Below are 23,642 nucleotides of genomic sequence, written 5' to 3'. Positions count from 1 at the left end.
GGCCATCGCATCCCTGTAAAATCAAATGACTGCGATGATGAGTTTGATACAAGGCATCGCAATTAATAACACGGGAGCGAAGAAAGGGCAGGTCAATGCAATTGCTTAAATGATCGTAAGTTGTGTCATTTGCGGAGATGCTCATTCAATGGAAGAATGCCCAGCAAACCCTAGTCAATATGCTTTATAAAGAATAATCCCTATTCCGATACATATAACCCCGAGTGGAGAAACCACCCAAATTTCGCATGAAAAAATCAACAACAAAGCTTCCAACCAGTGGTGCAAAAAGGAGGGCCACCCAAATTTTTCCCGTAAAACAACAGTCCATTGCATAGTCAACCTAGCAGCTCGCAAACACCACAATCTTCGTCCTTAGAGAGCTTGTTGAAGCAGTACATTGAGAAAAACGAATCAGTGCTTCAGAACCAAGCAACATCCATTCGAAATCTAGAAATTCAACTAGGACAAATTGCAGGCGAGCTGAAAAATAGACTGCAAAGAGCGTTGTCGAGCTCAACTGAGTTCCCTCGCAACGCTGGGGGTACCGGGAAGGAACAATGCTTAGCAGTCTCCTTGCTAAGCGACAACATGACTGCGGAAGTAGAGGAGGAGCCTATTGTAACCAATTTGAATGCGGTGACAACCGAAGTCCCGTTGACCTATAGTTCGAAAAAGCCCGAGAAAATGAACTCGGAAGTTGCGTCCACCCTCAAGCCTTCAGAACATGAGACAGAAGAAGTCCAGCTACCACCATCCCTGCAAAGATTGAAAGAAAAACAAAATGATGAAGAAAATATCGCAATAGTGGCCACAATGCAAAATGTTATGATCCCACCAAAAATGGGCGACCCAGGAATCTTCACGATACCATGCTCCATTGGAGGGGTCTACAGTGGCCAAGCGATATGCGATCTTGAGGCAAGCATAAACATAATGCCATTATCAATCTTTAAACGATTGAGTATTGGCATACTCACGAAAATATCGCAATAATGGCCACAATGCAAAATGTTATGATCCCACCAAAAATGGGCGACCCAGGAATCTTCACGATACCATGCTCCATTGGAGGGGTCTACAGTGGCCAAGCGATATGCGATCTTGAGGCAAGCATAAACATAATGCCATTATCAATCTTTAAACGATTGAGTATTGGCATACTCACACCCACGACAGAGACTCTTCTGCTTGCGGATAGATCCCGAATACATCCTGAAGGAGAGCTGAAAAATGCCGCAATCTCAATTGACAAATTCATCTTGCCGGCAGACTTCCTCATTTTGGATTATAAAGCGGACGAAGATGCATCCATCATATTGGGACGACCTTTCCTTTCGACCGGTCATGCTCAAATTGAATTGCGTAAGGGGGAGATCGAATGAATATTCATAGGAAAAAGCTCCGGATTAAGGCAGTCAAGATCTCAGAGGAAAAAGAAAAGAGGGAGAAGCCACCGTGGATATGAAAAGACCAACTCGAGAATAAGCAGTCCCTGAGTTACTATATAACTCAACCTCACCAAGGATGCAAACCTTTTGAATATCCTTTCTCTACATCAATACTTCATGAACTTTCAGCATCTTAATTTTGTCTATTATCGCATATATATATTTTTTTCTTATTCTAAAAAAAAAGGGTTAAATAATTTTGTTTTGTTTAATCTTATTTGACCCTCTCTCTGTTTTCTTGCAACGATCGAGGTGTAGGATTGCAGAGGTGTTACACGACGAAGCAACTTATCTTATTCCATCACTGCAATTCAAAGAAGATAGATCACCGTAAAGAAGGAAACATCAATACACAATCCAGGCGACAACACAAATTTGGTGGTTGTATTCTTCCTTAACTTTATTTCAAATTTTGCACTTTCGCATCGTATTTTAGTTTTAAAAGTTTTATCACTGCATCCTCTTTGATTACCGTAATCATTTGACATGAATAAATTTAGTAAGTTATCGCATACTGTCTCTTTGCCTATTATGATTTCAATGATGAAAAACATCCATCTATTTCTTTCGTATATACTCGAGTCAACTTAATTTTAAGATAGTCACCTTATGAAATATTTTTAGAAGTTAGGGGTCTACTGGCTTTCTTTCAAACTCTCTTTACGAAGCTTTCTGAGAACATCACATGACTTCTTTCAAGCTTTTGGCAATGAGGACATTGCCGCATTTTAAATTTGGGGGTGAGGTATTTATTTTCGACCTTGCTGTTAAAAAAAAAAAAAAGAGGAAAATTTTGAGAATAACAACTCCACTATCAATGCAATGAGGAAACCCATGTTGATAAGAGTTAAGTTGTGAAGGGCACTTACCTGTAGTTGGATGTCCGCATGACACACGTGGGGGCAAGCCTAAATGAAAGTAAGTTGCCAGGATCAATGCATAAATAAATGACCGCAACTTTGCTGCCAAGTAGGTATGATTTAGTTTGAGGAAGAGCGCATTGCTCGTAGTTGGATGTCCGCATGACACACGTGGGGGCAAGCCAAAATGAAGGCACTTGGATTAGCGTAAGGTCAAAGAAAAATAATAATGTCAAGAAATATGCAAGGATAAAATCATTTGACACCCCAATGGAAAAGTTTTCTTTTTGAAATAAATCATGCAATGTCCCGGAATCGAGTAAAGTCCTTTTGAAGGTTAAGCTTGCGATCCCTAGATCCTAGAAATATTTTAAGAAGAGACTTGAATAAGACTTAAGGAAACTTTGGGGTATAGGAGTTGAATGAAGTATCGAGAAATCTAGGAAAAGAACATTGCGGTCGACTTGCTAAAGAAAATCTTTAGCTTATGCTTGAGGACAAACATTGTCTAAATTTAGGGGTGTGATAACGGGCAGAAATGCACATTATCATAGTGCTAAGTTCTTAAACAATGCTGGCTTGCGTTGATAAAATTTGTTAGATTGCGTCCAAAAGCATTAAGTTTATAACATTGTGGTTGCATGTGTTCATCGCATAGAAACAAATGATTTTTGTATTTTTATGCAGAATATACGTTGACGCAAGGCGAAAAGAGCAATCATAAGAAATCAGCAGACGAGCAGCATTACCGCAAGGCTTTGCGGTGATTTGTGTTCGCAAACATCTGCTTGAGAAGGACTTCTGCATAGAGTTGGCACAACTTAGTAGGCGCATCTGGGTAAAAGGCATAATTAATCACAATGGGACAAAAAGCTGATGACGGTCGGATCCAAATTAAGTTGACAGCCGCTAGCGATAACAAGTACATTCAGCTTTTCGGTGATAAATATTCGACGCATCAGTTAGGGAATTAAAGCCATCCCATCTATGCAATCATAAGAGAGAAGCCGCCTTCACCCCGAAGCTCTATAAATACCAAAGGCATCCTTCAGAAAAAGGGTCCCACTAGTTAACAAGTTCACCAATTCAGCAGCTCAGAGAGTTAGAAAATTTTTCCTTAGATAGTTTAGCCTTGTTCTTAGATTTTCTTTTGTTTTAAGGTGGAAGCGAGAGAAGGAGGTTATGGCAACAGATCGTTTCGGTAAGCTTAGGAGAGCGCCGGAAGCTTCAAGACCAGAGAGAGGGCCAACTCCTACGGAAGCAGGAATATCTTTTGAACTGAATAGAGATTGCTAATGTAAAAGCCTCGGTCAACAAGGGATTGCTACCAGGCTCTTTACCTTTACCTTCCATCGTTATTTTGTATTCAAACTCATTTATAGAAATGAAATTTACTTCTCTATATCTATTCACTCTCTATTATTTACGCATGAGTAGCTAAATCTGTTGAATGGGTTGAGAAGCACTTAGCTAGCACAACTAGGGATCTTCATTTTATGCGATTATCTTGTATTATGTATACTTCATTTGTCTATTAGAGATACTCAGGAGGGTAGTCTAAGGACAGGATCTAGGCTTGGAAAATTTAGGTTAGAATCTAGGCTCAGGAGAGTCAGATTAGAACACATAATCAAGAGATAGGAGCTTAGGAATAAACACTATTTGCTATTAACACATCGCATGCATCCTAGAGATAGGATATGATTGTATGCGGTCACCTTGCCTTTGTGCATCTTGCATCATCGCATAGGAAAAAAGTAGAGACTTAGGAGTAAGCTCTATGGACACTTTTGCATTCAACACGTGTCCTAGACTTAGGAGCACTGCATTTGCATTGGAAAATGACTTGTTGTTCATGGTTGTAGCATGATCGCATAGTCTGATGCATTCCCACGTAACGCTAGCTAAAAACCTTCTCAACCCGTACATTTGCATACTCAGTGCATCTATCACACAATCAATCTTTCCTCAAATCTTCCACATTTGTTTATTTTTCATTACTGCAATCAACAAACCAATAAATATTTGAGTTACCGGTTACCGCAAAGTCTTTCGAGAAATTACCACCGCATATTGTTTTCCAAGTCCCTGAGTTTGACCCTAGACTTACCAAGAAACTCAGTGGGGTTTACACTTAGATTCCACTGAGAAAACTTGATTGCTCAACGTAATTCCATCACCGCATTTCCTCCATAATCTCACATCATAAAATAACGCATCAGGGTTTATTAACCTAGACAATTCGGCCACTGATTTTAATCTAAGTCATCTTTTTAACTCCACTCATAAACAACTTTTGTCTATGAAATAAACAAGTTCAAGTAGTCACATTTAAACACTTTAATGGACTATCTTTAACTTGCATGCATGCATCAAATCTATCTAATTCACATTTCCAGGTAGGTTCTCAAGTAGGGGTGTTACATTTCCGTCAACTTAAATACCCCAGCCTAGATAGAACCCGCCTTAGACAAAAGGTCCCTTATAGATAGATTTGCTACACTTTAACCTTTTATTAGTCAATTTAATCTTATTAAACTGATTAAAAAAATTAAAGCCTAAGGGTTGCTAATCATATTAGAACCATGATCTTAGGTCTATGTCATCCAAGTTTTAAACATTTTAAAACCATGAATTAAACCTAAGTGAGCATGCATGTCTTTCTTATTGCTTTTAGTTATAATTTCTCTTCAACCATTAAAAAGAAAAAGGTAAAACACATTGCGCATAACTAGGTGTTTATAACGCTTATAAAGAAACTTATGTGTCATACTTTATGCAATGTCCAGTCATTACTATACATAACTTTGATATATGCTTTACAACCAAGCAAACATACTTTTCATACACCCTTATACTATAACAATTATAATATAAAGATGATGCATGCCAATGCTTTTTATGTATGCATAAATATAACTCTTATATTGTATGAAGCATGAGCATGCTCTAACATAATTAAATCATGCTTCTTTAAATTATAACTTTACAATAAAGAGATGATGCATGATCAATGTATAACCTAAGGTGGGATTTACTATATGTGCATACCATATGACATATAAAAACCATACATCTCATGTAATAAACCAAGGATTAATGGATCGGGATGAACCTTTACAAAACTAGAATGAAAAAACTCTATCTATTACATTTTTCATCGAGCAAACCGATTCACAGGAAAACCGGGTCTTGAACTACTAGGAGAAACTCCATAGTTTAGTAAACACCGCAGGTAAACAATCACTCAACGCACACAAGACGATAGCGCAAAAGCTAAACGATCGCTTAGACGACAACGAGGCTACGAAGCCTGATCATCTAGGTGATCGCTTAACGCGGTGAAAGGTAAACGATTTACCATGCGATACTCTACGATCGTTTAGTTAGATACTCAGCGATCGCTTACCGGGTCGTGTAGACGATGGGTAAGTGATCCTGAGTATCGGATGCTCGTGTATCGTTTAACGCACGCGTGCACTAGACGATCGTTTAGCTCAACAAGCTTCATCGCTTAGTAACTGACTAAATGATCGCTTAGGAACACATGGTAAATCGTTTACCTTTCGCCACTTTAAGCGATCACCTAGACGATCAGGCTTCGCAGCCTTGTTGTCGTCTAAGCGATCGTTTAGCTTTTGTGCCTGTCTTCTAGTGTGCGCTAAGCAATTGTTTACCTTCAACGTTTACTAAACGATGGAGTTCTTCTGGCAGTTCAAGACTCGGTTCGCTTGTGAATCAATTTTCTCGATGGAAAATGTAATAGATAGAGTTATTTCATTTCGGTTTTTTGTAACGGTTCATCCCGATCCATTAATCCTTGGTTTTTTACATGTGATGTATGGTTTTTATATGCCATATGGTATGCATATATAGTAAATCCCACTTAGGTTATGCATTTGTCATGCATCATCTCTTTATTGTAAATGTTATAATTTAGAGAAGCATGATTTAATTATGTAAGATCATGCTCATGCATCATATAATATAAGAGTTATATTTATGCATGCATAAAAAGCATTGACATGCATCATCTTTATATTATAATTGTTATAGTATAAGAATGAATGGAAAGCATGTTTGCTTGGTTATTACGTGTATATAAAAGTTATGTATGGTAATGATTGGACATTGTATGTAACATGACACATAGGTTACTTTATAAGTGTTATAAACACCTAGTTGTGTGCAGTGTATTTTAGTTGTTTCTTTTTAAAGGTTAAAGAGAAATTAGAACTAAAAGCAATAAGAAGGACATAAATGCTCACTTAGGTTTAATTTATGTTTTAAAATATTTAAAATTTGGATCACATAGACCTAAGATCACGGTTCTAATATGATTAGCAACCCTAAGGCTTTAATCTTTTAATCAGTTTAATAGGATTAAATTGACTAATAAAAGGTTAAAGTATAGAAAATCTATCTATAAGGGACCTTTTGTCTAAGGCGGGTTATGTTTAGGCTGGGGTATTTAAGTTGACGAAAACGTAACACCCCTACCTGGGAACTTACTTGGAAAGGTGAATTAGATAGATTTGATACATGTATGCAAGTTAAGGATAGTCCATTAAAGTGTTTAAATGAGACTACTTGAACTTGTTCATAATTCATAGACAAAAGTTGTTTATGAGCAGACCTAAAAAGATGACTTCGACTAAAATCAATAATCGGATTGTCTAGGTTAATGAACCCCTAGGTAGAACATTTAGTGGGAGGTACTTAGGGCATACGATGTTTCACTTAAACCTTTCACGTTTCTCCTATATAGTCCACACCATGAGATTTACCCTCGGCCTCGAGGCGCCTTTGGCGTGTCCCCCTAACGAATGGTATTTGGGATAAAGTCGAAAATCAGTTTTTGGGACAATTTGAAATGTTCAAATTGACAAGAAGGAGTTCGATTATATATGAGATAATTGAACTGGTTAATTATATATGATATAATTGACTAAATGTATGAGATACATTTTTTTTTTGGAGGAAATTAGATATAAATATGATTTATATCAAGTGGTGGAGAAATTACTATAGTAGATATATGATATCAAACTATAGGGTAAGAATATAATATGATTATATTCATTTATTTATAATTGGTTAATTATGTGATAATTGGCTAAAATCTTCTCCTCGATCGTGCATTAATGGGAAATCCAGTATTCGGTTATTGTAACTGAAGAATAAAATGAAAATTTGTTTCATTTTGCTAGGAGTTCGAAAAAATCGCAAAAGGTATGAAAACGTTTCGATCGCTTAGCTGAGAGCCTATGCGATAGAGCCTTATCGCTTAAACGATGCACGCTTTTCTCTAAACGTTCGCTTAGCTTTTCTAAACGTTCGCCTAGCGTGTCGAGTTTTCTAAACGATCGCCTAGCAATTACTAAACGACCACTTAGTAAAACCTACACGATCACTTAGCTTTCTCTAAACGATAAGCATCTGCTATACGATAGCCTTCTCCCAATACGATAGCCTTCTCCCACTTGCTTATCGTTCTACACAGTCAGCCTATTCCTCATTCCTCTACCAAATTCAACAAAGACCACGCTTTGGATTCTCACTCCAAGAATACCAAGGGCTCTAAGTGGTGGTGTCGTCCCTGCTCCTGCTTTTTCATTTGTTGCCGTTTGTGTAGACGATTGTGCTGTTGGTAGCCGATTCTTTGGTGGGCGATAAAGTTCGTAGAGGTTTGCTTCCATTGGGTTGAGTTCGTTGTGAAGACAGTCTTTAACTGGTATGTGAACTCAATCTCTTGTATTTTATTCATCAAAGCATGCCGTAGTTAGTGTAAATTGCATAACTGTTTGTTAAAATGTGTGTGTGGTAATTTCAGTCAAAATGAAATAGAAAAGATCCGAACACGCTCATGGATGCTCTTCGTTAAAAGTTCCTTCATCTTCAATAGGTTAATCGACTGTCTTCCCTATAAATATGGCCATTTGTATTCATTTCATCATCTTTTAATAAAATTTGAGACATTTCAGTATACTTGAGTGTATTAGTATGTTAGTAGGGTGTCAAGTGTATATCAGTATAGTGAAAGCATTTGTGACATTTTATATGTGAGTTGGGATTTGTTTTTGCCATTTTTACAAACAACAAATATGAGTGGGCCTTAAAATTTTTATATGTTAGTATTTTGTTTTGCCGTGCAAATGCCCCATTTGAAAATTGAAGTTCATACTAAAGATAAAATGGAAACTCCTAGAAGACTAAACATTTATCATATTTAGAAAAATAAAAAATCGAAAAATGATTATTTTGCACTTTCGAAGGCCATCGACAATCGGCTTCGAATTCCACCAATCGACGGACGGACAGACGCCGGGATGCTGGAACCGCCGTATCCATAAACTCAGACACTCTTCAGAACTTCCGAGAAGAAGATCCCTAAACTCATCGGCGTTGACGTTAATTCCATGGAGGCGTCGCCGGCGTCTTCTGAGGGTTCCTCGCGAGAGGTTCAATGCATCGGAAAACTTGAAATAGTGAGGCCAAAACCTGCCAGTGGTTTTCTCTGCGGCTCTATCCCCGTTCCCACTGATAAAGAATTCCACGCCTTCAATTCTGCTCTTGTTCCTTCGCGCCAAACGTATTGAACTTCTTTTTCCCTCCTTTTCTATTTGTTCTTCTATTCCTCATCACATTTATGGGAACTACTTTCTTCTTGTTTACATTTTAGAGTGAAGTTTTCTTAATTTGGTTTTTTGGTCGGTTTTGTTTGTGAAAGCGTGACAGCTCCGCGGTATCGAGTGCTTCCGACTGAGACAGATCTCAATTTACCTCCACTTCCTTCTAACTCCCATGAAAAGATTCTCCCGATTGGGGCACTTCAGTCAAAAGACGCTGGAGGTTTGTTTCTGCCGTTTATGTTTAGTGATAATAATTTTGCTGATATAGCGCATTTCCGAACATAGTTCAAACCTAGTAGTTTAACGATCTGGCTTGCGACAAATATAAATTAACTTATTGTGTTGACGCGAGATATCTGTTTAGTTTGATATAGTAGCCCTACGCAATTCTGAAGTGGGAGTAGATAACTGCAACTTCTGTTGACTGTTTCTTGTCAAAGAACTGAAATGCCTTTTTTTTAGTCTTGGGAAGAACACATTTGACTTAACGAACTATTTCATTTCTGTGGCACTGGGAATCCATCACGGTTGATAATTAATAATGCATGGAATCTTGAACATAAAAGGTGAATAGAAATCAAGGGAGAAAGGAGATATTATTTCCCTTGATCTAGATTAGAGTGTCAATTGCATCTGTAATTAGAGAGAAACCCTATTTTCCAATTTTCCAATTTTTGTTATGTTTATAGGCAATTTATGCCAAAGGGACAATTGAAAGTCTGCAGACTGTTGTTTTTTTTTTTTTTTTTTTTTTTTTTGGGAGTTTCCATTCCATTCTATTGGGCAACAGTTCTTTATGATTTTTTAAGATCTTCCTTGAAGTGGTTAACCCCTTTGGGACATTTTAATTTTACTTTCTTATGGTTTTGATATTATTTGGATGACACTAGCATTCACGTGTTTCAGATTTACCTTGGGATGGGGGTGCTGTTGCTTCAAATCTTACCAGAAAATGTGAAGCTCTTGCTGTATCTGGTTTGGTTGAATATGGAGATGAAATAGATGTGATAGCTCCAGCTGACATTCTTAAGCAGATCTTTAAAATGCCTTATTCAAAGGCCCGGTTATCAATTGTTGTTTATCGCATTGGACAAGCACTTGTTCTGAGTACAGGGTATGTATGTGGCAGTCTTTTCATTCCCGTTAGAATTTTAGTCCTACCGTTTGTCACGAACATTTTTATCATTGTTTATGGTGATTTATTTTGGTTGTTAGATGCCATGGAAAATGTAAGTGTGATGTCAATTTTTCATTGATCTTCTTGGTGGAAGTGTAGGCCTGATGGTGAAGAAGGAGAAAAGCTGGTTAGGAGACATAAAAATCAATCAAAGTGTGCGGAACAATCTTTATTTTTGAATTTTGCTATGCATTCAGTTAGAATGGAGGCTTGTGATTGTCCTCCAACTTATCATGCTACACCAGAGGAGCAGTCTAAGTCATCTGTTCTTCCTGGAGGAAGTACATCTCAGGTCCTGGAGCAGACTGATGGTGTTTCACAAAAGGATTTTAATTCTTGTGCCCAATATAAGGAAGTTAAGCAAGATGCGTTCTTTTGGGGAAGTAAGAAGGGTAAAAGAAGTAAGAAGCATGATCCAGTCAAAAAGGTTTCAGAAGTTGGTGGGAAGCCCAGGTGCTCAAATCAAGAGTCTGAAAAGCATAGAAGTGTTGGTGATGATGAGTTCCTACGAGTTCTGTTTTGGCAATTTTACAATTTTCGTATGCTAATTGGTAGTGACCTGCTTCTGTTCAGTAATGAAAAGTATATCGCTGTGAGTTTGCATTTATGGGATATTACTCGACAGGTGGGATATGGTGTTGTAGACTTACCTGTGTTTAATGATTATTATTATGTTAACACTTCTTTTTTCAGGTCACTCCACTAACTTGGCTTGAAGCTTGGCTTGATAATGTCATGGCAAGTGTTCCTGAATTAGCCATTTGTTATCATGAAAATGGTGTTGTTCAGGGATATGAGCTTCTGAAGACAGATGATATATTCCTATTAAAAGGGGTCTCTGATGATGGTACCCCTGCTTTCCATCCTTATGTGGTACAACAAAATGGCCTTTCTGTCTTGAGATTTCTCCAAGAAAACTGCAAACAAGATCCTGGGGCTTATTGGGTAATATTACAAGTTTCTTCCCATATCTCTCATATGAACCATAAGATAATTCTAGGTGGATTATTAACCTCGCAGATATACTTAATTTCAAATATTTGCAGCTTTATAAAGGTGTGGGTGAAGATGGGATTCAACTTTTTGATCTTTCTCTAATCCCTAAGAACCATTCCCCTAGTGATTTTGATGATAGCTCGAATTCCTTACCCTCGATGCTATATAGAGGAAGATGTGACTCCTTATTTTCATTTGGCACACTCCTCTACCGTATAGCCCACCGACTCTCTCTTTCTATGGTGAGGAAGATTTATGCTTCTATTTCTTGTTTTTGCATATTGGAAATGGTTGGTTGTTGTAATTATAGTTGTCTCTTTTGCAGAATCCATCTAACAAGGTCAAATGTGCGAGGTTCTTTAAGAAGTGTTTAGATTTTCTTGATGAGCCTGATCACTTGGTAATGATATCATTTCCAACAGTACCTTATGATTGCATCTGTTTGTGTTTTGTGGTCAAGTTTTACTTTAATATCTAGATAACTGACAATCAAGGCTGTGGTAAGCAGGTGGTTCGTGCATTTGCGCATGAACAGTTTGCAAGGCTCATTTTAAACTACGACGAAGATTTAGAATTAACATTGGATTCTCTCCCACTGGGATGTGAAGTTGAAGTTGTGGATGCTGAAGAAGAAGAGTCGTTGGACTTTTTAAGCAGTTTATCAGAAACAGGTAAATATGAAGGTTCCTCCTCTCTTGTAGGAGAAGAACAACTTGGAGAAGGCGATCCACATCATCAAAATTTGTTGTCGGAAGCTTCTTCATCAATAACATCAGAGGTCTATGAATCTTCTCCAAGAATGATATCGTTGAGAGATCCACAGGAGATAGAACCACCGGTGGTGGCAGAAATTTCCCATGACGAGGAAAGCTTTGCAGTCTGTAATGTTTCTCCAACTGCCTCACATGTAGTTCAGACTGTTGCTGATCCAATATCTTCCAAGTTAGCTGCAATACATCATGTTTCTCAAGCTATCAAGTCTCTTAGATGGATGCGCCAGCTACAAAGCTCAGAACCAAAGATGGTGGACCATATTGGTGCGGTGCATGATAGCCTACCTTCTCCTATTAATATCTCTGTCTGTGCATGTGGTGATGTTGACTGTATTGAAGTCTGTGACCTTCGTGAATGGCTTCCAAAATCAAAATTGGACCATAGATTATGGAAATTGGTTCTCTTGCTTGGGGAGTCTTATTTAGCTCTTGGCCAAGCATATAAGGAGGACGGTCAGCTGCATCAGGCCTTAAAAGTTGTAGAATTGGCATGTCTTGTTTATGGATCTATGCCTCAGGAGCTTGAAGAGACTAGATTCATTTCCTCAATGGTCGGCACCCCACTCTTGCAGAATAAATTGAATGATAAAGATGTGAAGTTGAGATCATTCAATCAAGATCTGAAAGAAGTTGATTTGCACTGTGGTGACCTTTCATTAGATCATTATTCATCCACTTATCTGTTTTGGGCCAAGACGTGGACATTAGTTGGAGATGTATACGTGGAGTTCCATTCTATATACGGTAGAGAAGCCTCTGAAAAAGCAGAAAACAACTTTTCCACAAGGGAATTGAAGATCTCATCTGAAGTCGTGAAAGAAGTTAATCGGCTCAAAAAGAAGCTTGGGAAATTTAAAAACTGCAATGCTTGCTCCTTGGTAAACTGCAGCTGCCAGAGTGATAGGGCAAACAGTGGAAGCAGTGCTAGCAGTAGTAGGAGGGAATCAATTGGCTACAGTAGAAAACACAATAAAAAGACGCATTTGAAGACTTCGACTGCCCACTCACTCTCAGGAGATCGTGATCATGATTATAATTGTCCAAAGATTGAGAATGGAATGGGCTCTAACCCTAGACATCTAGAGCCGAAAAGAAATGCTCGAATCCCAGTAGAAACTAGCAATATCGTTCATTCTGGGGCAAAATTTTCTGTGGGTAATTCTGAAGAAGTGGAGGATAATGTGGAGACTTGCGGTAATGTTCTTAGTGCAACTTCTCAATCTCATGTGAATTCTAAGGAATCTCAGAAAGTTAAAAATGGTGGAATATTTAAGTATCTTGGGGGTCCTGTTTCTAGAGGATCAGAATGCAATCTAACTGCAGCCCTAAGCTGTTATGAAGAAGTTAGAAAGGCGTTAGGGCAACTCCCAGCTGGATCTGTTGAACTGCAATCTGTTATGAGTAAAAAGGGCTGGGTTTGCAATGAACTAGGTCGGTGGAGACTTGAAAGGAAAGAGCTGAAAAAAGCTGAAACGGCATTTGCAGGTGCCATTGAGGCATTTAGAGCTGTTTCTGATCATACAAACATCATACTGATTAACTGCAATTTGGGTCATGGGAGGCGAGCATTAGCTGAGGAGATAGTTTCAAAAATAGAAGAACTAAAAGTAAATGCAATTGTACAGAATGCATATTATCAAGCATTGGAGACTGCCGAACTTGAATATACTGAATCGCTAAGATATTATGGGGCAGCAAAAAACGAACTAAATGGTGTTGCTGAAGATTCTATTGCTGTGCCCGGCAACCTGAGGGCTGAGGTTTACACACAGCTCGCTCACACGTATCTGCGGCTTGGTATGCTTTTGGCAAGGCTAGATATAAACGAGGTACATGATATTGAAACATTGGAAGATGTTGGGTCAGTTTACACAAATTCTCACAATAGAGGAGCCAAGAAAGGATTGAAAAAGCACAAGATTTCAGCAAATGATGCCATTAGGGAGGCACTATCTATATATGAATCTCTGGGTGACATACGTAAACAGGAAGCTGCATATGCTTATTTCCAACTAGCTTGTTATCAAAAGAATTGTTCTTTGAAGTATTTGGAGTCAGATGGCTGGAAAAAGAGCTTGTCTAAAGATGATAACGGCATTCCCCAACGGGTAAAACAGTATGCTTCCTTGGCTGAGAGGAATTGGCAGAAGGCCATGGAGTTTTATGGCCCTAAAACACATCCCACTATGTATCTGACCATTTTGGTTGAACGATCATCTCTTTCATTAAGCCTGTCGAGCTCTTTACACTCAAATGCAGTATGACTCTCTCTCTCTCATTCCATTACCTCAAGCATTTTACTATGTGACTCATGGAGATTCAACATATACACCGGTATTCGTATTTATGTACATTGAGTTTGAAATAGGCCTTTTTTTTCCAATTTTCGAACCGATGTTGTTTGGTTTGCTAGGCCACCTCATTGGCTTTTCTTGGAAATGGTCCGTCATGTCATTGACCATTCTCAAAAATAGTTTCGAGCTCTAGTTTGTTTTGCATGTGGTAACATTTTTTGTTTCCTCTGCAGATGCTAGAATTGGCATTCTCTCGCATGCTTGAAGGACGACATATTTCCAATACTGATGCAGATTCTCTGAAAACGAAGTACTCTGAAATACATTCAAGGTTTTGGAATCATTTGCAAATGCTATTGAAGAAAATGGTGGCAATGACACTTCCTACAAGTTCAGGCAAATCTTGTGCATCTCAAGCTCATATGACACCCAACAGATCTGGTGAAGCTTCAAGGCTAAGGGAGCTTTACAAAATGTCTTTGAAGTCCAGCGACTTAAGAGAACTGCACAAGATGCATACCATATGGACATCAAAACTGGAATGCTGACTAACTACTTGTATGTATATGTAGTATACTCACTTTTAGCATTTTCACTTTATCACATCAAATCAAGAATAGAATATAGACTTGTCAAACTTTATTGTCGTTGAAACAAATTTCCAAGGCACAGAGTTCAATAGAAAGTTGGTGGATAGTGTTCAGTTTCTCTTGCTTTTGCAATAGTGAGTCTCAATAGGGCGGCGACGATGGGCTATTAGCTCGGACCATTTCTCGTATTAGCTCAGACAATTTCTTTTGGTGTGAGGAACTTATCATGCTTTTTTTTATGGGCATTTCACAATAAGCTGGTGAATGGTGAAGGCCTTTTTTGTGCTTTTCTGATGAGCATTTCACTCTTGAGAGAGAGATTAGGAGAAATGAGGAGAGAAGAGAAGAAATAGTGGTGTGCTATGTTTGGTTTTTAAGAGAAGAAATAAGGAATTTTGGAAATTCTTCCTTCTAGCATTTTTGTCAGGCTGATCTATCCTTTTTCCAAATTCTAATTGTTATTTCTTCTGATTCTTCATCCGTCGATCTTGTGGTGGAATTTGCTGATATAATTTTATTGTTTTCTGTATTAAGATTTGTGTCGTTTAATTAAACCATACAACCTTGGTTTTGGTCAACATCCCCTTTGTTGATTGGAATTCTGTTTTTGTTTTTTTTCCTTTTCAAATCTTAGGTCACGTTTATCCCACGAGAATTATGAATCTGTAAGAAAATGTGACAGATTCATATTCTAAGTAAACGTGATAAAAACAATCTAATTACGTTTGCAATTGTACCAATTACGATTGATCTATTGGTGGAGTTTTATTACGGTTATACCAATTTTTATTATGAATTAGTAAATGTGGCCTTAATGTTCTATTTGCTTTAAATTTGTTTGTGTTTTCGAATATTCCTAAATCAAGTTGAAGAATCCCATTTATTAGGTAAATTGGATGATATAGCAAAATTAGAAGTTAATAAGAATCTTAGCAAGCTGACTCTCCTGCATGTGCATTATATTTTCTTTATTTCAATTTTGCCCTTCAAATTCTTTTCGTTTCTTCTTCTCCTTCTCCGACGAGTTTCTTCTTTTCTTCTCTCCATCTTCCTCTTCTTCTCTGGTGAGCGACTTCTTTTTCTCTCTCTTCTTTTCTTCTTCTCCGGTGAGCAACTTTGGCAAAATTGATTTTTCTTTTTTTTTTCTTTTTTCTCTTTCTTCTTCTACGCAACCAACTTCAACGGAAAACCATATACCAGTTTCAGTTGTGAGAGGAGAGTGATCTGTGAATGAGGAAAAGAGAGAGCGAGAGTGAGCGATTTGTGAGTAAGGAAAGGAAGAGAGAGAGATGAGAGTGTTTTTTAGTAAGGAAAGAAAGAGGAGTGTGATAATTTTTTTACATGTCTGGGTTTATTTTGATAATTTCACTCGAATATGATGTCAGTAGTATGTCATTTGTTAATTATTTTTTAGAAAATGGTCATTCGTCATTTTGGTCAAAATTTTGGATTATTCGTACAAATTTTATTTCCCAACTTATTATTATATCAATATTATAGATTTGTAAAACTTTCTTTTCGTTTAAACAAAGTTCCAAGCCATAGAGCTCAATATAAAAGTTCAGTGGATAGTGTACCGAAGGGTTTTTTTTTTAAATAATAAATAAATAATTATTTCACTCTTCACTCTTGCCTTTTGTCATAATTCCTTTTTCTTACATCTAACCGATAGCAAAAAGTTGTCCCTTTTATGTTTACAAAAACATCGAAATGATATATTTTGGCATCATCGATTCTTCATGAACATCAAAATGTAGCATTAATGAATGCATTGAACCATAATTTATGTAAGGTGGGCCCTGTGGTTTTCTTCTCTACTGCCACATCAAAACTTTTTTTGTATGCATGTAACTTCAATTATGCTCAACTTAACAATTCATAAAAATCAATTTTAAATAAAAGCCAATAACTGAAAAAGAACGTTGCCTAATTTACCAAAAAAAATACTCCAACAATTGAATCTTTTTATGTCTCTTTTAATTTTTTTACCAAAATTGTTCATAAGCATTTCAAAATTGGAGTAGAAATTCGTATTTTTTTGGCTAAGAATTTCTCTCTCAGCCTCTTTAAAGATTCATCTTCCTCGTTTATATAATGGATCAAAGGGTTTTCTCTCGCTTATCTTCAGCCTTCCTTCTCTCTAAATGCTATTATATTTTATATTTTAAGTAGATTATGTGACAGTGAAAATTTGGATGCTAACACTTTCTACACTATTTCAGTCACTACCGCACCCATTAAATCTCCCTTTATATCCAAAATTTTAATGGATTTCTACTCAAGACGGAAGCCATGTAAAGGTCAGTGGAAGTACGTACCCTTCAATCTATCCATCTTTTATATTTTTTGATATAAATTATAAAGTAATAAATTTAGTGTTGGCTCATTGGCATGGGATTTTGCTTGTTTGAGTCCCACAATTTTTTCATTTCTAAGTCCAACTCATGTAAATTCGAATAAAGAAAAGTGAACTAAACAATGTGCCTTTTAATTATAATGTGCCTTTTTTTAATAAATATATAATCGAACAATACTTTTTCTTATCGGAAACAGAGGCAGTTTAGAAACTTTCTTTTTCTTTTCAAAATTCATTTTTCAATCTCAACTTTCAACAACATTCTATTAAAGAGGTATCGTTTATTTTTTTGTACATCATTTTTATATTTACATTACGCTCTATATATCTTGATTTGTTTCTATGTTATTTTTACATTTACATTACTCGTATAGGTTTTTTAAATTAATTTTAGAGTTCAAGCTAGAGGATTATTTGTTATCATCCGTTTGGATATACCACGAGTTTTATTACAATGTTCTCTTCAGTAGTTGATGTACTTGAGACAATTGTGCAAGGTGGATCGAATTCAAGACAAAAATATGAAACAAATTCTAATAAGTTCGATCCTATCTCTTAACTTTTTTTTTCATATACATTTTATAAAAATTATATTGGGAATCACAAATGACTTGTCCCAAGCATTACAAAAAAAAAAAAAATATCAATATATTGTGAATGTAATAAATTTAGTCAAAATTTATAAAGAGAGGCCGCAGAAAACAAGGGACTCTAATTGCGATTTGTTATTAAGTATGATTTATGTCATAATTATGATATTTAAGTTTTTAAAATGGATAACCTATTTCTAATTCGAGGATGACAAAGGCAAAAAATCTCAACCAATTACAAATTTACACCATTTTCGTGTTGTAGTTTTCTATGTCGTTATTGATATGCAACTTCGAGAGCTCAATAATTGTTTTACTGAAATAAATATTGAATTGCTTCTCTATGTGACATGTCTAAATTCGAGTAATTCATATGTTTCTTTTGATAGAAAAAACTTTGTCAACTTACTCAATTTTATCCAAGAGACTTTTCAGCTATTGAACTCTCTATGCTTGAAGATCAACTTCAAAATTATATTATTGATATGCGTTCAAAATATTGAGTTTGTTGAACTAAAAAACATATGTGATCTTGCAGTAAAAATGATCATGACAAATAAAGACAAGGTCTATTCATTAGTTTACAGATTACCCACTTTGTCATTGATTTTACTTGTTGCCACAACTACTGTAGAGAGAACATTTTCTGCCATGCATATTGTGAAGACTCGATTGCATAATACAACGGGAGATCAATTGATGAATTTGAAGGATGCATGAACACCCGATGTAGAAGTGAATCGTAGCCCAATTTTTAATTTTACAAAAAACAACATAAATTTCAGAGGACAGAAACGTTGATATGCATTCTAATATATCATGCTTAATAGAATTTTAAAGAGGAATTAAAGGGATGAAAAATACTTACCCTTGAAGACCAAAAACTTCATGAAATTCCTCTCAGATCACGAAAAAACTCGTTCTCCCACTAACATATGAATGCACCAAAACAGCAACACTAAAACCCAATTGGCTAGACACCACTACAATGAAATCTCTATATTCTCATGGGTGAGAATCAGAGAAAATTTTGTGGGCTTCTTGTAATAATTTTGGCAGAGGGAGAGAGAGAGTTTTTTAAGAGAGAATTATGTAGAGAGATTTTTTTTTTCCATAAGAGGAGTGTTCTGCGTATCCCCTTGAAGAGGAAGATAAAACTGTTGGGATTGATGTCTTAATTCTCCTAGAGTCTCATAGTTTATAATCTGTACACATTGTTATGAATAAAATAAGAGCTATTTTATTTGGCAATTACTCATATCCAATAAACAAAGTTCCATGGTTATTATATGTAAACTTAAGCATGTATATGAGATATACAAGTGGATCATGCCTTAAATGATAATCTAAAAAGGTTTGTAGTATAAGAATTAAGGAGGGATACCTGATCCTAGTGACACTACGGATACAACCCACTTTATAGAGGTTTCCAATTATTGTGAACTACTACAGATGGTAGATCCTGACCATTCATGTGGAGACATGCGAACGGGGGGTTTCCTATACAAAGAGTTTGTATAAGATTGGACCACGAGATGAATAGTCTCTTTATATAACACCATTGATACTTGAGCCTTATATCTCATCTAAATGACCATAGGTGACATGACCTCAATCTTGAGTATTTTGGGAACTCCTACCTTTGAGGGCGGACCTTTGATTAGTATGGGTGAGAGTGGCCAGATTGACAACTCAACATGCCTACCTTTTTGGGGATTTATCTGATTTGGGAGCTGGGAACTCAGTTACACAAGATGGAATTCACTCCTTCCCCGAAGCAGGAGTAAGTAGATAGATTGCTCCCTTAAGGGCTAATTTCGAGTTTTGAACATAGTGGCCACAACTTCTCTTTAGAAGAGAGAACTTAGTCATAGTAGGACTATGACTTATGTTCATTAGAGGGATCAGTGGTACTTAAAGAGTTAGATGTAACTACAGGGGCATAACGGTTATTGGCCCAGTTGTACTTATGAGCGATCTGTGAAGGGTTATCGTACTGTTGATTGGTTGACATGGACACATAATATATTTGTAGTAAGGAGAGTTCAACTGTCGGTCTTTAGTGGAGTGCCTGGCAGTTAACAGATGGTGGATCCCGTGACTAAAGAGTTTAGTCAGTTATTCACGTATCATTGGAGCTTCGAGCTACAGTCCATAAGGTCCCCTTGGTAGCTCAATGGATTCAAGTTGAGAATCAGTTCTTTGTGTTGATTTGAAATGTTCAAATTGACAAGAGGAAATTCGATTATATATGATATGATCGGTGTGATATATGAGATACATCAAGTGATGGATTAATGTAAATGAGATTTATATTAAGTACCATAAAATAGAAAAAGAACTATGGTTTACATGTTTCATGAGATGAAATATTAAAACTATATGTTATAAATATAATATGATAAGTTGGTTATCATATATATTTATAATAATATTAATTATTGGATAATTAGATCTTTTTCTCTAATAACCAATTGAGTAGGAGGTTACTGGTGGTTTCATGGTAACCGTGAGATAAAAAGAAAAATGTTTTTTTTTTTTTTTTAATTTAGTAGTTGTTGAGAAAGAGTTTCCATTCTCGGCAAGTTCTCAGGAATCGCTATCAAGTGAATAGGATTCATTAAAAGATAGCTGAAGAGAGACCAAACGATCATGGAGTAACACTACACGATAGTTCACTAGCTAAACGATCGTGTAGCATTTGCTAAACGATTGGGCATCGTCCATATGATAAACTTCTGTCATCTCCCACTTGCTCAATCGTTTACACGATTGTTACTCCTCCTGTCTCTTCCTCTAACCGAGTCCATACAGAGCCCACACTTTTGAATTCTCACACCAAGAATACTAAGGTAGCCATTGTGGTGGTGTCGTATTCAACTCGATTGGATGTCGTTCGTTGAGTTCGCGGTGTTCGTGTGGTGGTTCTCCTTTTGTTAACATGTTATAATTTCGTATGTTGCATGACCAGTTAGTTTCCGTTTGTTGATTGTCATTGTGTATGTTTAAATACGAATGGAATCCGGAACGATCATTTCGCTGCTCATGGAAATCCTCATGTTTGATTTCTTTAAAAAACTACCTTTTTATCTCTCTCATGTTAAAGAGAGAATTAAGGAGAGAGAGTTATCAATAACGTATTAATTTTTAAAAAAATCTTTTTAAATTAATTAATATATATATATATATATATATATATATATATATATATATATATATATATATATATATATATATATCATATATATATCATATATTAAACTATATGTTATATCTTAACATATAATCTATAGTTTAACATTCTCTCATTTACCATAAAGTATTTAATACGAATCAAATTCAGATTAAATTTAACATATAACATTTAAATGAATCACATTCATATAATTAATATTTGAATCAAATTCAAATATTTATTTTCTCTTAAATAAAGCTTTATGTTATAATGTATCAAATACATTATATTAATTATATCATATATAATTAATTCCCTCAATTAATTTGAACAATTCAAATTAATCCAAATTTAATTAGATTCTCATTAATCCCAATTGAGCTACCAAAGGACCTTATGGACTTATAGGTTGAAGCTCCAATGGTACTTGATTAATTAATTGAACTCTTGAACTAAATTAACTAACTTCCATTAATTGTCAGTCACTCCACTAAAGACTGATAGCTACACTCTTCGAACCACAGATATATTTCTATGTCCATTGGATATAACCAATCAAAAGAATATTGACTCTTCATAAATTGCTCGTAAGTACAGTTGGGCCAAAATTATTGTTTTGTCCCTGTAGTTACATCTATCTCCTTAAGTACCACATATTCCTTTAGTGAACAATAAGTTATAGTCCAACTATAACCGAATCCCTTTCGGGCCAGGAGAGGATGTGATGCCACATTGTTAAGCCCCGAAATGAGCCCTTGAGGGAGCAATTCTTTACTTACTCTAACTATAGAGAATGAGTAAATTCCTTCTTGTGAAGTTGCAATCCCAACTCCCCAATCAGACGAATTCTCAAAATGGTAGGTATATTGAGTCGACGATACCGGCCGCTCTCACCCATATAGATCAAAAGACCGCCTTCATAGGAAGGAGTTCACAATTCACTCAGGATTCAAGTCAAGTCACCTATGGTCATCATGGTGAAATGTAAGTCTCTTCTATCAACGATGTTATTAGAGAGACTATTCATTTCGTGGTCTGGTCTTCTATAAACTCTTTGTACAGAATACCCTTGCTCACATATCTCCATATGAATGATCAGGATCATCTTATTTGTAACACTTTACAACAATTGTAACAACTACAATGCATATCGTATTCGTAGTGTCACTAGGATAAGGTATCCAGCCCTATCCATCTACTACAAACCATTTAGGTTATCATTTAAACATGATCCACCTATATGTCTCCACATTCATGTTTAAGTTATAGAAGATAACATTGAATCTTAGTTTATTGGTTTTGTGGTTAATGATGTAATATTTTATTAAGTATGGAAATTGTGGATGATATGTGTTGATGGATAGCGTTGTACACTCAAGTTTCCCCAACGGAATCCAAGTGTAAACTCCTCTAAGTTTCCTGGTAAGTCCAGGGTCGATCACAGAGACTTGTGAAAATAGTTTGCGTTGATAATTTTCTTATGAAAACTTTGCGATAACCGGTAAAACAAATAAGGTGGTTGGTTTGTTGTTGCGTTAATGAAAATAATAATAAATGCGACAGAGTTCGAAAAGAGTTGGCAATGGGAAATACGATGAATATGCGGTGAACGGGTTGAGAAAGGCTTTGGCTAATATTCCCTAGGTTGCGTTCATGCCTTGCGATCTACAACATGCATACAATAGTAAACCACCTCTCGGCGTGAATGCAATGACTTCTAAGGCTAGAACGCATGCGACAAATGTGCGATAAGTCTACAAGGTTTACACATAAACCTCTATTTCTTTTTATGCAATGACAATATGACATTCACACAAATATGCAACCGCATAATATCATTCCTATTCCTAGGATGCATGCGATGCAAGTTGACAAAAAGAGCTTATCTCTAAGTTCCAATTTCTTGTTTATACAAGCCTAATCTTGCTCTTTCAAGTCATATTCTAACCTCGCTCTCTTGAGACATTAGGTTCTTTCTTTAGATTCTTTCTTGAGCAACTTTAAAGGGATGTTTCGCACAGCATAAAACAAGATAATCGCAATCAATGAACTTCCTAGATCATGTTAGCTTAGTTCTTCTCAACCCATTCAACTAGTTTAGATACTCATGCGTATTAAGAGAGTGAGCGGATGTAGAAATAGAACTTCCATTGAATAGATAAAAGATGAAGTACAGAATAACAATGCAAGTATAGTAAAGAGCCTAGAGCAATTTCTTGCCACTAGGTGTTACACTGTTCTACTCGTGCTCTAAAGATATTCTCGCTTTCGCGAGAGTCAACCCGCTCTCCGCCTTTACGCCTCGAGGTTCTCTCTCGAGCCGCCTTGGACGATCTCCGGCGTCACCACTCTTCTCTAGCTCCGCCGTGAAATGGAAAAGAAAACTATGAATAGACGTGTGAACTTGTAAAGTGATGGAGTAATCGACTGCTTAACTCCTTCTCTGAAGAATGCACTTGGTATTTATAGGGCATCAAAGGTGAAAGGCGGTTTCTCTCTCCTAGTTGTACAGATGGGACAGCTTTAATTCCTGACTGATGCGCCAGATAGTTGTCACTGATAAAGCTGGATGTACTTTGTGACCGTTATCGGTTGTCAACTTAATTTGGATCCGACTGCTATCAGCTTTCTGTCCCATCGATCTTAATTGTCCTTTTGTCCGGATGCGTCCACCATGTTGCGGTGATTCTTCTTGGGTGGATATTTGCGAGCCGATCAATGCAAAGTCTTGCGGTGAAGTTGTGCTTG

General features: G+C 36.5%; 1 protein-coding gene across 2 annotated transcripts; it reads left to right on the top strand.

Annotated features, from left to right (window-relative positions):
* The first annotated feature begins 8,477 nt into the window (after positions 1-8,477).
* Positions 8,478-14,891, top strand: LOC120075347 (erythroid differentiation factor-like protein). Of its 2 annotated transcripts, none has more exons than XM_039028650.2 (9): positions 8,478-8,903; positions 9,042-9,163; positions 9,850-10,057; positions 10,220-10,745; positions 10,814-11,065; positions 11,167-11,358; positions 11,442-11,516; positions 11,625-14,147; positions 14,417-14,891. In XM_039028650.2, exons 1-9 carry the CDS (start codon positions 8,731-8,733, stop codon positions 14,729-14,731), a joined length of 4,386 nt encoding a protein of 1,461 aa, XP_038884578.1. In that variant the 5' UTR covers positions 8,478-8,730; the 3' UTR covers positions 14,732-14,891. The 2 variants fall into 2 exon arrangements, 1 of the variants encoding a protein (XP_038884578.1); XR_005481305.2 differs by having other exon boundaries at positions 8,530-8,903; positions 11,625-14,223.
* The last annotated feature ends 8,751 nt before the right edge of the window (positions 14,892-23,642 follow it).

Source organism: Benincasa hispida, chromosome 4 (genome assembly GCF_027475165.1).
Source record: "Benincasa hispida cultivar pf3 chromosome 4, pf3_genome.v1.1, whole genome shotgun sequence".
NCBI classification, from domain to species: Eukaryota; Viridiplantae; Streptophyta; class Magnoliopsida; order Cucurbitales; family Cucurbitaceae; genus Benincasa; species Benincasa hispida.
This window is presented reverse-complemented; position numbering and strand designations above follow the sequence as displayed.